The following is a 16,102-nucleotide window of genomic DNA, read 5'->3' on the forward strand; positions in this document are numbered from 1 at the left end:
ATAGCATTTTGTCAAGTTGGATAAAATTCAAATACTGAGGAAAAGAGAATTTTTCTTAATTTCAATATTATAAAGAGAAAATAATATGAAGAATGAATTCTGCCAACCAATGAAAACTTTTCTCCTTGAGGCTCCAAAAGTTTTTTTAATAACTATTTTTAAATTGAGGTATAGTTGATTTACAACATTATATTAGTTTTCAGGTATATAACACAGTGATTCAAAATTCTTATAGATTATACTCCATTTATAGTTTTCATAAAATATTGGCTATATTCCCTGTGCTGTCCAGTACATCCTTGTAGCATATTTATTTTACACGTAGTAGTCTGTACCTTACTCTCCTACCCCTATCTTGCCCCTCCCCACTTCCTTCTCCCCACCGATAACCACTAGTTTGTTCTATCTGTGAGTCTGTTTCTTTTTGTTATATTCACTAGTTTATCTTTTAGATTCCACATATAAGTGATAACATACAGTCTTTGTCTTTCTCTGTCTGACTTATCTCACTCAGCATAATACCATCCAGGTCCATCCATGTTTGTACAAATGGCAAAATTTCATTCTTTTCTGTGGCTGAGTAGTATTTCATTGTGTGTGTGTGTGTTTGTGTGTGTGTGTGTGTGTATACATCTTCTTTACCCATTCATCTGTTGATGGACACTTAGGTTGCTTCCATGTCTTTGCTATTGTAAATAATGCTGCTATGAACCCTGGGGTGCATGTAAAAAGATGAGTTCTTGAACCAAATGAATAACTATGTCATTGGCTCCAAGTGATCTAAGGTCTAACATGTTATCTTTTATGACAATCTTGCTGACCATTCTGTGCCAAGAGCAGAAGCTGGAAAGCTACTTGCCACGAGAACCAACCATAACTATCAGCCTTAGTCTTTAACCAAAAATCTGGTTTCATTCATTCACTGATCAAATAGCCAGGAGCACCTTGGGGTGCCCAACAAGGTCTGAATATTTAGGTGGATCCCAAAGTTAAAATGACACTGCTGCTGTAGTCTAGTCAGAAAGCTAAGGTACCTGTATACAGAGAGGAAACATACTTCAGGGGAAAAGCACAGGCCTTGTGTTAAAATCCCAATCCTGACTCCCGTTTTCGGCTGTTATGGAATAACAGGACTGCTCTTAACCTGTCACTATAAGAAACTGGAAAAATGGACAAAATACACGAAAAACTTGCTTTCCTACATTGGGAAGCAGGTAACACAGGACTGTGACCCTTAAGAGTCGGGAAACAGGGAGGGGGAAGGGTAAGCTGGGACGAAGTGAGAGAGTGGCATGGACATATATACACTACCAAATGTAAAACAGATAGCTAGTGGGAAGCAGCCGCATAGCACAGAGAGATCAGCTCGGTGCTTTGTGACCACCTAGAGGGGTGGGATAGGGAGGGTGGGAGGGAGACGCAAGAGGGAGGCGATATGGGGATATATGTGTATGTATAGCTGATTCACTTTGTTATAAAGCAGAAACTAACACACCATTGTAAAACAATTATACTCCAATAAAGATGTTTTTAAAAAAAAAAAGAGTAGGGAAACAAATGAGATGAGCCTTACAACCTCCCTAGCTTTCTGTCTGGAGGCAATTTCTAGACTGTAACTCAAACAGACTCGCTGAATTGAGACAGAGATGAGAGCTTAGGGAGGCTACGGCAGCTAGAAGTTGCAGTGTAGAAAAGGAGCTCCAGCAGTCTGCATAAGGGTGCCTCTGAGTCTTTGCTGAGTGCTAAGCTATAAGTCTACAAAGTAAAATTTCATAAGGCTGGGCAAGAAACGACCGGGAAACTGTACTGAACAATTCCCAAAGTGCACACAAGGTTTGGGAATGTTTGAGCTCCAATCAGCCATAGTGAAAAGTCCTCCCTGAGAACCTAGTAGGGCATTCAGTAAGATTCCAAAGGGGTTCAAGCCCTAGTAGTTAAGGTACCATCTGTGCAATGAATGCTACCCTAGATTTTTCCTAACAAAGCTTTAAAAAGGCCTTGTGGGTGATCCAGAAGTCCAGCACTCTTACCAAACCAAAGCCTAACACTTAGGAAGACAACAAAGACAAAATCCAGCCACTCAGCAATGTAACATTCATAATGTTATCTCCAACAAAAAAAATACGAGAGTACTTGCCAAGAGGCAGGAAAATGTCTTTAATAGTAGAAACATTTTGTCAATAAAAACAGACCCAGGAATGACAGAAAAAAAGGAACTATTAACACCTATTATAACTATGTGCAAGTATTTAAAGGAAAACATAAATATAATGAAAAGAGAAATGGACAATGCAAAAAGAGCTAAAAATATCTAAGATAAACATTTTATTGGATAGCATTAGCAACATATTACACTTGCATTAGAAAAGATCCGTAAACACCAGAAAAAAAAGAAGCATAGCTAATGAGATGTAAAAACAATAATGAAATACTAAAAAAAAGAAAAAACAAAAAAACAAAACAGGCAAGAAGAGAGAAATAAAGGAACAGAGAACAAAATGGACAAACATGACATACAACAAAATGACAGATTTAAACTCAATTGTGGTAGGTAGCCTCTAAGACATTCCCCAGTGATCCCAGCCTTCTGATGTTTATGGCCTTGAATAAATAATCCTCTCCCCTTGAGTAATTTGCTTCTAATCAATAGAATAGGACAACGTTAAGGAAATGTTGCAAAACTTTTGTCTTGCTAGCATTCTTCTCTCTTACTGCCTTTGATAAAGTAAGCTGCCATGTTGGAGAGGCCCATGTGGCAAGCTGTGTGGCTGCCCTCACAGCCTCCAGCCAACAGCCAGCAAGTAACTGAGGCCCTCAGTCCAACAGCCCTCAAAGTACTGAATCTTGCCAAGAACAATTTAACTAAGGTTAGAAGTGGATCATTTCTCAGTTGAACCTTCAAATGAAACCTGAGCCTTGAAGGCTTGTGAGGCAGAGGTACCAAGTTAAGTTGCTCCTGAATTCCTGATCCACAGAAACTGCCAGATGATAAATGTATCCTGTGTTAAGCTGCTAAGGTATGAAGTAGTTTGTTACACAGCAATAGGTAACTAATATGCCAGACATATCAATAATTACCTTAAATGTAAATGATCTAAACATCGCAACTGAAAGAGATTGTCAGACTAGAGTAAAACAAGAAAAATCCAGCTCTATGCTGTCCATGAGAAATGTACTTTTAATATAAAGGTACAGATGGGTTAAAGGTAAAAGCTGGGGAAGACTATATCATGCAATGCTAAACATAAGAAATTTAGAGGGGCTATATTAATATCAACAAAGTAGACTTTAGGAGTGGGTCATTACCAAGAATGGAAGGACATTTCATAATGTAAAGGGATCAATTCATCAAGAACACATAAGAGAGGCTCAAAATACATGAAGCAAAAACAATACTGAAAGGAGAAACAAACAAATCCACAACAGGAGATATCTCTCTGAGTAGTTGATAAAACAAGTAAAAAAAAAACCAGTAAGGGTAATACAAGACTTGAACAACCTTATAAACCAACTGGACCTAATTGAATTTACATAACATTCCACTATCAATGGTATATAAAATTTCATGGTCATTTAAGAAATGTAATACATTTTTATGAGAGAGTATACTTTAAATAGTTTCAGTGTAACAGGTGATAAAAACAAAAATCAAAGTATTGTCTAAAGCCCCTGGACTCTGAAATTCAGAGTTTACGACTAAGTTCTTGGATTTCTTTAAATTTCAATTTTTTCAATCCTAATTTGATCTGATAGGAGTAAATTTAAATTCCTTTATTTGGAAAATCCTCCAAATTAAAATACTTGGGTGTCCAAATAAAATCTTCAAATTTTTGAAGGTGTATGCATTTGTTTCTGTTGAGGGTGGAGAAAGCAGTCAAGCAAGCAGCTTCTCCACTTCTATGCAGAAATACACAAAACAAGCATACAATTACACAACTAGAGATTTCACTACTTTATTAGCAAGTTATTTAACCAAATTCCCTTTCTTTGAAAAAGAGACTATTTCGCAGAAATAGTGAGCAATAGAAAAATCTACGTTTGAAAAATGTATTAGAAAAGTACTACTTTCTCCTAAGAGCATATCTAGTTAAAATATCACTTTTTAATTCTTGGCTTGAGAAAAATGATAATATAAGCATATATATCTTTTTCATCATATATATTTTATACCTCAATCAAGAGCCACAAAATTCTTTAGTACATTCAATAACTATTCATGATCAATTACTAAGCAACTTTCTATTTCATTTTCATTTCCATTTTACTAAGAAGACCTCTTTTTTTTTTTTTTTGGCCACACCATGCGGCTTGCAGGATCTTAGTTCCCCAACCAGGGATCGAACCTGAGCCCCCTGCAGTGGAAGCACAGAGTCCTAACCACTGGACCATCGGGGAATTCCCACTAAGGAGACCTCTTAAACATCCTGGGTTTGTGACAGGTTACTAAAATGTGATAAAATAAGTTTTCTTTTTACTACTAATTTTAAGAGGCTTGGTTGAGATCATATATTAATTTACTTCCTGTGTTTCATTTTAAAATTTGTTCAAAACATACTACAATCCTATGACAGAATCTGATATCAAAACATAAGAAATTTTTGACTGTGTACAATTCTTTTATTTAATAGTTAAAACTTTGTACATTCATCCAAAGGATTAACTCACTGAAAAGAAACATGCACAGAAGGAAACAAACCATACAAAATCCCCCAATAAACCTGATCCTTCAAATGCGGAATGCTGCTCATCCCTGGAATTTCATACATGCCACTCAGACTTCAGACTGGGATAACCATGAGGCTATACAGCATTTAAGGACAACTATAAACCAAATAACCCTAATTACCCATTTCCTTAAGTTGTCCAGCCTTCAAATCTCTTGGGTTCTGCCCTTCTCATTTATTTTTAACATTATATTCTTTTTTAAAAGAAATGTATAATAATATACAAAATATTTTGAGAATTCAGATTAATTGAAAATCAATTTATAGATCTGCCCCCCCATGACCTTAAAGCATCATATGAACAACTGTCATAAAAGCAAGACATCACAGAATATTCTACAACACTAGATCTGTTTCTGTTTTCACACATTCCAAAGGTCACTGTGAAACAAGTCACCATATACATGTACATATTTTAATATGTATATGTTTTTTAAAAGGTCGTTTCTGATTTTAATGAATTTGTTAAATAACTGGGTTCATAAATGAAAGAATTTTAGTTTAGAGATGTGATTATGGCATAGATTTCCTGGAATCAAAATGAAAAAGAAAAAAATTTAAAAGACGACTCAGAGCAAGAAGTCTCTTTAAACATAACAAATAACTGTTTTATTACTTCAAAATACCAAAAGTCTTCTGTATAGTACTTATCATATACATCAGATGCCTTAAAAGAGTCTCAGCAACCATATCTACTATCTTAATCTCTTCAGAACAAGTACATAAGGAGAAGAATCTATAAATCAGTCCTTGATGACAGAGGGTTTGTTTAGGGGTTTACCAAATGGAATGACCCTGCTGGAATTCCTTCAAGCGGCCTGTGAAAATGTCAGAACAGAGTCTGTTTTGGAGGTCATAGTCCCTAGAGAGCTCTGAGTTTTGGCCTGTTTGTCTTTTCACATGCTTTAATATTTGAAAATCATTCCTTGTAGACACTGACTGATGCCCAGGGAATGCTAGGATTGTGGGAACTGGCAGTACCAACAAGAGAGACAAACTTCATGGGAAATCCGTGCCTACTACATTTGCCCTCTCAGCTCCCATAGGGTAAGTGCTCTTCAAATGTTATGTAGGTCCATGGCGAGACATTAAAAAACTGCATGTCATTTTGACGGTTTTAAAAAGAAATACTTGTGGAAATGGGGGCAAAAATTACCGGGACTACTGAAAGAAACATTAAGGTATAAAACACCATGGTGGAACCCTGAAAAACTATTCGCTAAGTATTAATTTAAATATTGAATTCTCAAAATATATATAACAAATAATTATAAAGTGCTAATTATATGCCCACATTGTTCTAAATACTTGATTTATATGAACTCATTTAATCCTCAGAACAACCCCCATGAAGCAGGTACTATATGATCCGCATTTTGCAGAGAAGGAAACTGAGGCAAAGAGAGGAAGACTAATTTGTCTAAGTTCACATAACTAGTAATGGTAGAGCCAGATGGGACGGCTCCAGAGTTGGTGCCCTTAACCACTGTGCATATTTAACCACTGCCTATTTCATGGTATTTTACATCAAGCATGCAGTGCTGGGTGCCTATGGCATGTACTGAGTACTTACGCTGTGTCATGTACATGTAGTTACCATCAGTGCTTTATTTCATTTAAGCCTCCCAATAACCTAGGAGGTACATCTAGCGTGACCCCTATTTACAGATGACAGACACAGGCTTGTGTGGCCTCACACCGCACGTCTAGTGCCACGGAGCAGGTTCTAGGCTTGTCTCTGCACTCACTTTCTTTACAATTAGGTTCTTCTTCCTCCCAGTTATCTGGGAGAACCATCTCTAAATTAATTTTCTTTAGTTGAGAGAATTACTTTCAAAGATCTATGCATGCAACAATTTTATGAGAATATCTTACATTTTGAACTGCCGACACTGTACTAGAGGTATAAGATCTAAGAATTAGTTAGGGTAAGAGACACAATGATTATTCAATAAATGTTTTCTAATAATAAAAAGTAAACCCATTTCCACTCTTGAAATACTGATTTCTTTTAAAACTTTGGGAAAGCTGAGCATTCTGATATGGTAAACTTCTCTTTTATATAGTACATGATGGCTGTCTGATCAAGAACTCTAATCGATACACTTCTTAACTTCTATGCCGGGAACAGGGATTGTAAAAGAGCATCTCCTATTTTGTAGCTATGAATCCGAAATCTGCAGAGAGTGCTGACAAATTCTAACATTTGTCAGTTTTTAAACTTAACCTACAAGAACCAAAGGCAAGTTGTGAATCAGACTTTTTGCTTTTCTTGTTCTATCTTTACTAAACATAGAGGTCACACATCAACAATTTAAGTTGGTGAAACAGATACCTAACTATTAGCATTTTCTTAATGAAGACAACATAAACAACCAGAAAAGGACATGAATAATTTGGGATTTAAAAAAAAGTTACAACAGTGTCTTTTAACTGAGTCTGATCCTGTTATAAAAATGTTAACACATACCTGCCAACCCTTGAAAACCACGAACAGAAAGATATTGCATATTCTAAGTTAGATATATTTTTTTGAGGATAACACAAATTGAGTCAATTTCTTTTCACTTTTAAATATGGGGGGGGAAAGTCTGACTAATTGAGAGAGCTGGCATGTATGTTTAATAATACATCTGTGAGGAACGTATTAAAGAGAGACATTAATTCATATCTATGGAAAATTCCATCCGTTAACTGAGATGGAAGTTATCTTCCATTCTTTCTGTTTCTGCTGCCCAATGAATAGTACAAGGCAAAAGTGATAATGAGCTAGCTATAAGAACACATGATGTAATGAGAAAGGGCAGCCAGAGAAAGAAGACACATGGGCTGAAAGCTACCATACGGATATTACAATGGGCATAACCGTGACACAGAGAGCTCGAGACTTACCCATGCTCACAGACTGAGTCAGCAGAGGAGACTGGAGTCCTGACTCCCAAAAGACTATACTTCCTGTTAATAATAGTGAGGGCAGCAGGTGAGGGTAGCCAGCAGTATGGATTAATTTAAAGGAGTTAGAAAAACATTGGGTATGATATTTGCTAATTAGTTTGGGTGATTATTAACTATAAACCAAAGAGAAAATTCCAGTTCATTTGTAACTCCAACATATTTGCCCTTTTGCTTTCTGTCACAGTAGTACTCTATCACTGATGTCTTAAAATAACAAAGAAAAAATCATGGGTCACTTTTTTTTCAGTACACTGTGTATTTATCAGGTTTTTTTAGAGTTATGGTAGAGAGCAAGTGTCCCATATCAACCCTTTCTCTTCCTTTGTAGCTAGAAGAGGTCACTGTGGTTGGGTCAGAGGCAGACATAAGTAAGAAGAGCCCTGACTTAATTTTACAAAGTCTCCTGGCCCAGCACAAGGTCTGATTATAAACTAACTATTCAATTCTAAATAGCCTTGAAGGGCCTAAGTAGCTAAGAGGTTATAGTTGAGTAATATTTACTAACTAAGCATTTATAACACATATGCTATTTTAAAAATTGCTTGCTGAGGAACAGGAAAGACTGTTTCTTAATAAATTAGTTTCCGTTTATTCACTGGTCCAGTGCTGAATATACATCACATGGTGGTCTCTAGTTTTATGAAAATTACATCAATCTATACCAAAAAAAAAGTATTTCTATGACTCTAGTAACTCTAAAAAAGTCTTGTAAAAATTTTAGGTAAACATTTTTGTAAGTTTAAGATGATGAGGTCTCATGCTGGATTAAACTGCTAATTACTATTATGTTCTAAATCTTACTTTAAATAAATGTTAATTGCTGACGCTCCAAGGGCATTTTTGCAAGAGGACACGATTTAAAGACTGGATAAATAACTCAAAATGAGGTTTCAAGGGTGCTATAACTGGGGCCTATGGTCTTGCTGACGCACTTCTGAAACTGTTATAAGCTTCACACACCCCCTCAGCAAAAGCTAAAGCACTCCTAAGTTAGTGTTCTGACACTGCCGGCTACAAACACGAGAGGCTGTGAGTTCATGCCCAGCCCCCGCCTTCCCTCTGTCCACATACACACTGCCTGGGTGTGTCCAGCAATGCACTGAGTAAATGAAATTCTCAGTAACAGCAAAACTATCGAAATAAGAAACCGATAGTAGAAAAAAGAAGGTGGACAGGGTTACAGGTGCTTATTTACACTGTGGAACAAAACATGCTATTTAATAGGAGACTTTATAGAGACCACTGTGAAAGAGAGTACCTCACCCTTAAGCTACTTATATGGCTTCCTTTTTATTTTGAAGGGTTCAAGAAGCTGTCACAAACAAAAAGTATGAGAGTTGGCACAATTAATCAAGAAATTCATTTGCAGCTGCCAGGAAATTCATAGCTAACTTTAAACTTTTAATTGTGTTTAGTATAAGTCCTAAAGCCTAATTTAAAAAATGTATTAGAAACTAAGGAAAATTACGGTCAAGGAGTATACATTTCTCTTCTCAGTCTAAGTACTCCTCAGTAACTCCTGAGAGCAGGAAAAGAAACTGTCTAAATGTATCAGAATGTTTATTAATATCCTTGAGAATTATTTTAAATATTCAAGAACCTAAATACATTAATAATAAAGCCAATGACAAGACAATTTTACATAAAAGTATTCATTTCTATTACGTTCAGTTATAGAAAGGGAAAGCAGGAATCCCACAGTTCCATGTCTTGGCTATTTAGCATCTATTTATTTCCTTCCCATTTATGACACTATGAGAATTTCGTGTCTGGCTGTTTGCTCCAGAGAAAAATAGAACTATCCTCTCTTTCCCTCACCAACCTCTATTAGTCCATATTAGCTAGTGTACATTCTAAGGAACAGGGTTTTACTCAAGAAAAATGCTCAACACCTTTGTACTATTCCCAACACCTAGACTGACAGTAAGTCTAACAGGTTAATGAGGTGTGGGTAAATGTTTTCAAAGTAAAACCAAAAAAAAAAAAAGACCAGCTGCAAACACATACAATTTATTTTCTGTGGTACAAGGCAAGCAGTTTCCTTTGGCTGGGCTCCATGGCTAGGCAAAGTTCATCTGTTTGCCAATATATTAATACCTGTACTGAATCCAATGCAAAGAGCCACCTTGATTTCCTTGTGTGCAACAAACTTAGGAATACATTATTTTCTCTCTAGTAAGTGGTCACCTGGAACAGAACAAGAGAAGTCTAAAACTGTTCAGTGACCCATTTAACAGATGGAAAATCTTTTAAAAAGTTTTCAAGATGGGACTATAAGCTCAAAAACCTAACAAGTGCAGTAACCAATGATATTGAAGTTTAAAATATGAATAACAAGTCTCTCCTCTTTATGGAGGCCTAAAACACACTGACTATTTCATAATACATATAGCTTCAAAAAGCCTGCTAATACAGGACAAGAAAGGTGGCAGATACTCATTTTCCACCTACATGATACTACTAACAGCTGGCCTGTGGTATGTCCGGGGCCATGTTAACATGACGGAGCCTCATCTTCAGCGACGTGCAAAAAAGTATTAAAATACCGAACTGTTTCATAAAGAGAGAATCTATGTCAACTTATTGGCTTACTCTGTGATAATGCTGGCAATGACCTAAAAGCTTAAGTTCGCCAACCAGCATACTTAATTATCAGTTTTGCAAATGACCTCATGAATGAAAAGTTTCTTCCTCATGGTCTCATCTAAGTATGGGCAGAAAGAGCTGTAGCTCTTTCAGGTATGTTGTTTCCATCTACTTTGCCTTTCCCTACTTTTATAAATTTATATTCACCTTATAGCACCTGAGCTTTTCCTTTTTAAACAATAAAAGGACTAACTCTCCCTTTGACTGATTTCCCTTTTATTCCCAGTGTTAATACTGAAAATGTTAACGTTGAAGCATGAAAATGGATCTATTACGTGCATAAAATGTCAAAACAAAGCTCAATTTTCCTGTGTATGCATTGTTTTAGTAAAGATACATTATTTAGTAAAAGTACACCCACTTTCCTTTATGAAGGACTATCTTGTTGGGAAGAGTCCATTGCCTAAATGGTTGCCTTACTATTGAGGTGCCACTAACTATAGAAATATTTTGGCCACGTTCAGGGGTAAAAGGAAAGCCCTAGCTTATCTTTACTAAACATCTTTCATACTTACTCCAGTAGTGGGAATATTCTGTCACTCCATTACCACTGCCAATAGAAGTATTAACCAAAAAAAAGGGAAGATCCTAGAATCGTTACTGTACTTAAATATCAACTTCATTTTCCTTGTAAAGTTTAATTATAAACTATTTGGTGATATAATCCTTCTATACACCAATCCCAAATTGAAACATCTTCATTTCCTTCCCAAAAGAAAGTAATTCTGACAAGTGAAATTCAAAGGCTTAGCAACAACAATAAAACACAATCACCAAGAAACTATGTTCAATTATTTCATAATATCTAAACAGTATTTTGTGTTAATTAATTTTGAGGCTAACATCTACTTTTTGTACATGTTATGATTTAAACATGGCATTAAGGGGCTTCCCTGGTGGCGCAGTGGTTGAGAGTCCGCCTGCCGATGCAGGGGACACGGGTTCGCGCCCCGGTCCGGGGGGATCCCACATGCCGCAGAACGGCTGGGTCCATGAGCCATGGCCGCTGAGCCTGCGCATCCGGAGCCTGTGCTCCGCAACGGGAGAGGCCACAACAGTGAGAGGCCCGCGTACGTACCGCAAAAAAACAAAAAAAAAAAAACCAAATAAACATGGCATTAAGAAGACCTGAAAAGATGAAGAATAAACATTTAAAAATCACTAAGGTAAGAAAGTTATGGTTCTTCCATCTATAGATGGCTTGATGTGGTTCTTTCTTCTCCGCTCACATCAAAACCTGTATCAAAAACCTAGATTTCTGATAGCTGTACAATTCCATTTACGCCTTGGAATGTATACGCAAATTAGGCTAACATATCATAAGCCTGAAATTAAAGTGTAATATGCCTGAATATAAGGTAAGGTTTTTAACTTCCTGAAGTCACTAATTAGAAAAGAGGAGACTGTCTCATATTTGAGTCCTTACACAGTATCTCGTATCATGAGATGCTCTTCTGTTTACTTAATATTGAACAAAAAAGTACTTGAGGAAAATGCATTAGCTTAAAAATCAACCTCACTCGAAGCTAGTTTTAGGATGTTTATAGAAACATCTTAAGAGAAACAAGGGGGAAAAAAAAGAAGAAAAGAACCAACACATTAATTATTCCCAGATAGTAATCTTAAAATTTAAAGTGTTGGATATTGTTACAAAGAAGATTTTGAAACACTGCTTTTAAAAAAGTAGTCAAGAGGGCAGATAGCAGAAGCAAGAAGAACTACAATTCTGCAGCCTGTGGACGGAAAACCACTTCACAGAAAGACAAAATGAAAAGGCAGAGGACTTTGCACCAGATGAAGAAACAAGATAAAACCCCAGAAAAACAACTAAATGAAGTGGAGATAGGCAACCTTCCAGAAAAAGAATTCAGAATAATGATAGCGAAGATGATCCAAGACCTCGGAAATAGAATGGAGGCAAAGATCGAGAAGATGCAAGAAATGTTTAACAAAGACCTAGAAGAATTAAAGAACAAACACCTAGAAGAATTAAAGAACAAACAAACAGAGATGAACAATACAATAAGTGAAATGAAAAATACACTAGAAGGAATCAATAGCAGAATAACTGAGGCAGAAGAACGGATGAGTGACCTGGAAGACAGAATGGTGGAATTCATGGCTGTGGAACAGAATAAAGAAAAAAGAATGAAAAGAAATGAAATCAGCCTAAGAGACCTCTGGGACAACATTAAATGCAACATTTGCATTATAGGGGTCCCAGAAGGAGAAGAGAGAGAGAAAGGACCCAAGAAAATATCTGAAGAGATTAGAGTCGAAAACTTCCCTAACATGGGAAAGGAAATAGCCACCCAAGTCCAGGAAGCGCAGAGAGTCCCAGGCAGGAGAAACCCAAGGAGAAACACACTGAGACACATCGTAATCAAATTGACAAAAATTAAAGACAAAGAAAAATTATTGAAAGCAACAAGGGAAAAACGACAAATAACATAAAAGGGAACTCCCATAAGGTTAACAGTATAGAATTTCCTTCAAAAACTAAAAACAGAATTACCATATGACCCAGCAATCCTACCACTGGGCATATACCCAGAGAAAACCATAATTCAAAAAGACACATGCACCCCAATGTTCATTGCAGCACTATTTACAATAACCAGGTCATGGAAGCAACTTAAATGCCCATCAACAGATGAATGGATAATGAAGTTGTGGTATATATATACAATGGAATATTGCTCAGCCATAAAAAGGAACAAAATTGGGTCATTTGTAGAGACGTGGAAGGATCTAGAGACCGTCATACAGAGTGAAGCAAGTCAGAAAGAGAAAAATAAATATCATATATTAACGCATATATATGGAACCTAGAATAATGGTACAGATGAACCGGTTTGCAGGTCAGAAGTAGAGACAGATGTAGAAAACAAACGTATGGACACCAAGGGGGGAAGTGGAGGGGGAATGGTGGTGGTGGGATGAATTGGGAGAGTGGGATTGACATATATACACTAATATGTATAAAATAGATAACTAATAAGAACCTGCTGTATAAAAAAATAAATTAAATTCAAAAATTAAAAAAAAAATTAAACTAAAAAAGTAGTCAAATACTGTTCTCTCAGAAAGGACACAAGTAAGAGTAGTTAATTCTGGAGAAGTAACTGGGTAGCTGAGGGACAAGACTGGGAGGGTGACCTACTTTTCACTGTGTACCTATTTGTACCCCCTACATTTCAAGCCAGATAAATGTATTACCTATTCAAAAAAAAAAAAAAGGTGATTAAGTTCTATAACAGAAATTACAGCCTCGTAAAATGTTACGACCAATCACAAATCAAACATGAGTGATGATGACTACCACGCTGTAAGACACACAAAAAACCAAAAACAGCCCCACTGTTTTGTGAATGGTACTTGTGGTTTAGACATAAAATCTTCAGTGTCAGATCGTGCACGCATCTAAAAACTGCTGTAACTCTAACAAGAGAGACTGAAATGAAGATACGCCCTGGATTTTAGTGCTAGCTGGATGATGCAGAGGTTTTCTACTGATGATAAGAACACCACACAGATACACAGGCAGAGTTTGGGCAAGATAATTTTATGAAATATGAGTGTGGATAAAGCAACCCTTTTATTTTATTGCACTGCTTCATAATATGTGGTTTTAATTACGTACATGTTAACTAAATTAATAAATTCTAATTTTTACCATTCATCTACCTCCCTCTAAAAGTTTATAAGGGGAGGACTACCTCATATTTGGGCTTACCTTATGTTCAGGCATACATATTCAAAAGAACATTCTTGCAAGAGAATGTGGCAAGCTATATCAAGTAAAATCACCACAAAGCATAAGCTTTCCCCTTACACGTCCCTCCTCTGCTACATATGACCATTTTCTTGAGCAACCGTATACTACTGCAATTTTATACCAGTTCAACTCTTATTTTGGTCTCTTTTTTTTTTTTGAGGGAAGTAATTTGAATATTATACTGGTCCAAGTATACTGTGTAAATCTGACCAATTTAGTCATGTTTCAGTTTATGTGGTTATACTCTCTCAGCCACTGCCTAAGATAAAGCTAGGCTCCTAACCGATGGAAGGTTCTAAAGCCATCACCAACCAACCGCAGCCTCCTGAAGGCTTTGACAGCTCCGAGCAAGATGTTGCTTTATACCAATCGCACTGGACAAGGGTTGTGCCCCACAAGCATCGACACAAGTATCAGATATCTTGTTGGAAGGGAGAACAAGTACATCCCAAAGACATGCACTGAAGAACTGAGAATAGCATCATAAGTCTTCAATCCATTTTCCTGAATAAGATAAGGCCATTATTTGAAAAGGATCAGGAAACACTTAGAACCCAGAAGATAAGTAACAAGATATGTAAGGAAGTGCTCTACAGGGAAAGTTTTATTTCTTCTGGCTTTTAAAACTGAAATTAAAAAAACACATTTGGGATTGTAAGACTCATCAAAACTGTGGAAAGCATGGGAAATCCAGTTGAAATTCTTAATTCTTTCCCTGTAATATGTATGCTTGGTGTGTTTGTAAATTTTAATACTTTGTTAGTTTTTATGTTTTAAGTATTAAAAATAGACGTATATCATCTATCTCTACTCACTTTTGTTAAAAACTGACAGTACTGTGTTTTCTGGAGACTACGGGATGCTTCTGATTAATCAGGAGAATTTCCTGAATAGATAACAAATGAACAGAAGATATTCATTTTGTATACAAGTATAAGCCAGCCGAAGACTGAGAATATGGCCATATCCTATACTCATTAATACAAAAAATACTCAAACAAGAAATTCTTGCTTTCTTAGTGATCATTAAGATAGCTCAAATTTTGCCAATTCCGAAATTAAGGTGCAACACATTGGAGATGGGGAACATGGCAGGAGAATCTAGTCAAATCCACCATCTATTTTCCCCGGAGTCAACATAGGAAGCTGCTTTCCAGTACCATGCTAGCATGAAATCTTCTGCTTGTGCTAAAATGGTTGAACCTAAAGCTTATTTCCAAAGATAACTTTGCTACCAGAGATACTTATTAGGGAAATAATGAAAGAACTGGATAGAAAGTGAAACTCTGCCTGTTCCTCAAAACCAGCCAGCACCCCCTGAGGTTCTCTCCTTTGTGACAGGCCGCCCAATGGAACGGACCAAAAAATTACTACCAAAGAGGGATACGTTTAGCTCACAAAGAGGTAAGCCCCCACCACACACGCTGAACTCACCATTCTTCCTTTCGTTCAGAGGGGGCAGGTGCTGACTGGACTGCAAGGAGAGTTCCTGGAATTCGTGGGCAACGGCTTCACTTTGAGGACTTGGAGCAAGATGGGCTAAAGGTCCCAACTCATCCTCGGTGTCCAGTGCCCCTGTGTGATCCATTGTGTCCCAGCCACCGGCAGCAGAGGGTACGAGACGCCTCTTAAATGTGGCCTGTTGAAGAGACTGTCAAAATAAAGAATGTGTAAATAGATGGTACTTTTATTTTTCTCTGATCTGCACGAAAGTATTAAAATGGGAACCCTGGGTTCTAGTTCAGTTTCACTGCTATGTGGCAAATGCCATTCGTTTACCCTCTCTGCATTCAGGTTCCTTGTCTAACACACAGGAATATACCTCCCATCTGAAAAAGTGCTTACTAGATAAATAAAAGTTGAAAGGTATTTTGTATAATTTTTTATACTATGGATCAAAGAAAGTTATAGTTACCAGTGTCATTACTTAAAGATTTTAATGCATCCTAAAATGAGACAAAAGTCAACTAATGCTGATGAAAATAAAAAAGCAGTCTGG

General features: G+C 36.7%; 1 protein-coding gene across 9 annotated transcripts in view; it reads right to left on the reverse strand.

The window, feature by feature from the left end:
* The window catches only part of MRTFB (myocardin related transcription factor B), a 209,386-nt gene that overhangs the window by 123,523 nt on the left and 69,761 nt on the right, over positions 1–16,102 (reverse strand). For all 9 annotated transcript variants that reach the window (XM_081257989.1, XM_081257985.1, XM_081257991.1 and 6 more), the window contains one exon: positions 15,538–15,754. In XM_081257989.1, the coding sequence (XP_081114115.1) occupies positions 15,538–15,691 (154 nt within the window). In that variant the 5' untranslated portion in view covers positions 15,692–15,754. The remainder of the gene's footprint in view (positions 1–15,537; positions 15,755–16,102) is intronic.

The sequence above is a fragment of the Mesoplodon bidens genome, assembly GCF_964165515.1.
Source record: "Mesoplodon bidens genome assembly, chromosome: 15".
Taxonomy (NCBI): Eukaryota; Metazoa; Chordata; class Mammalia; order Artiodactyla; family Ziphiidae; genus Mesoplodon; species Mesoplodon bidens.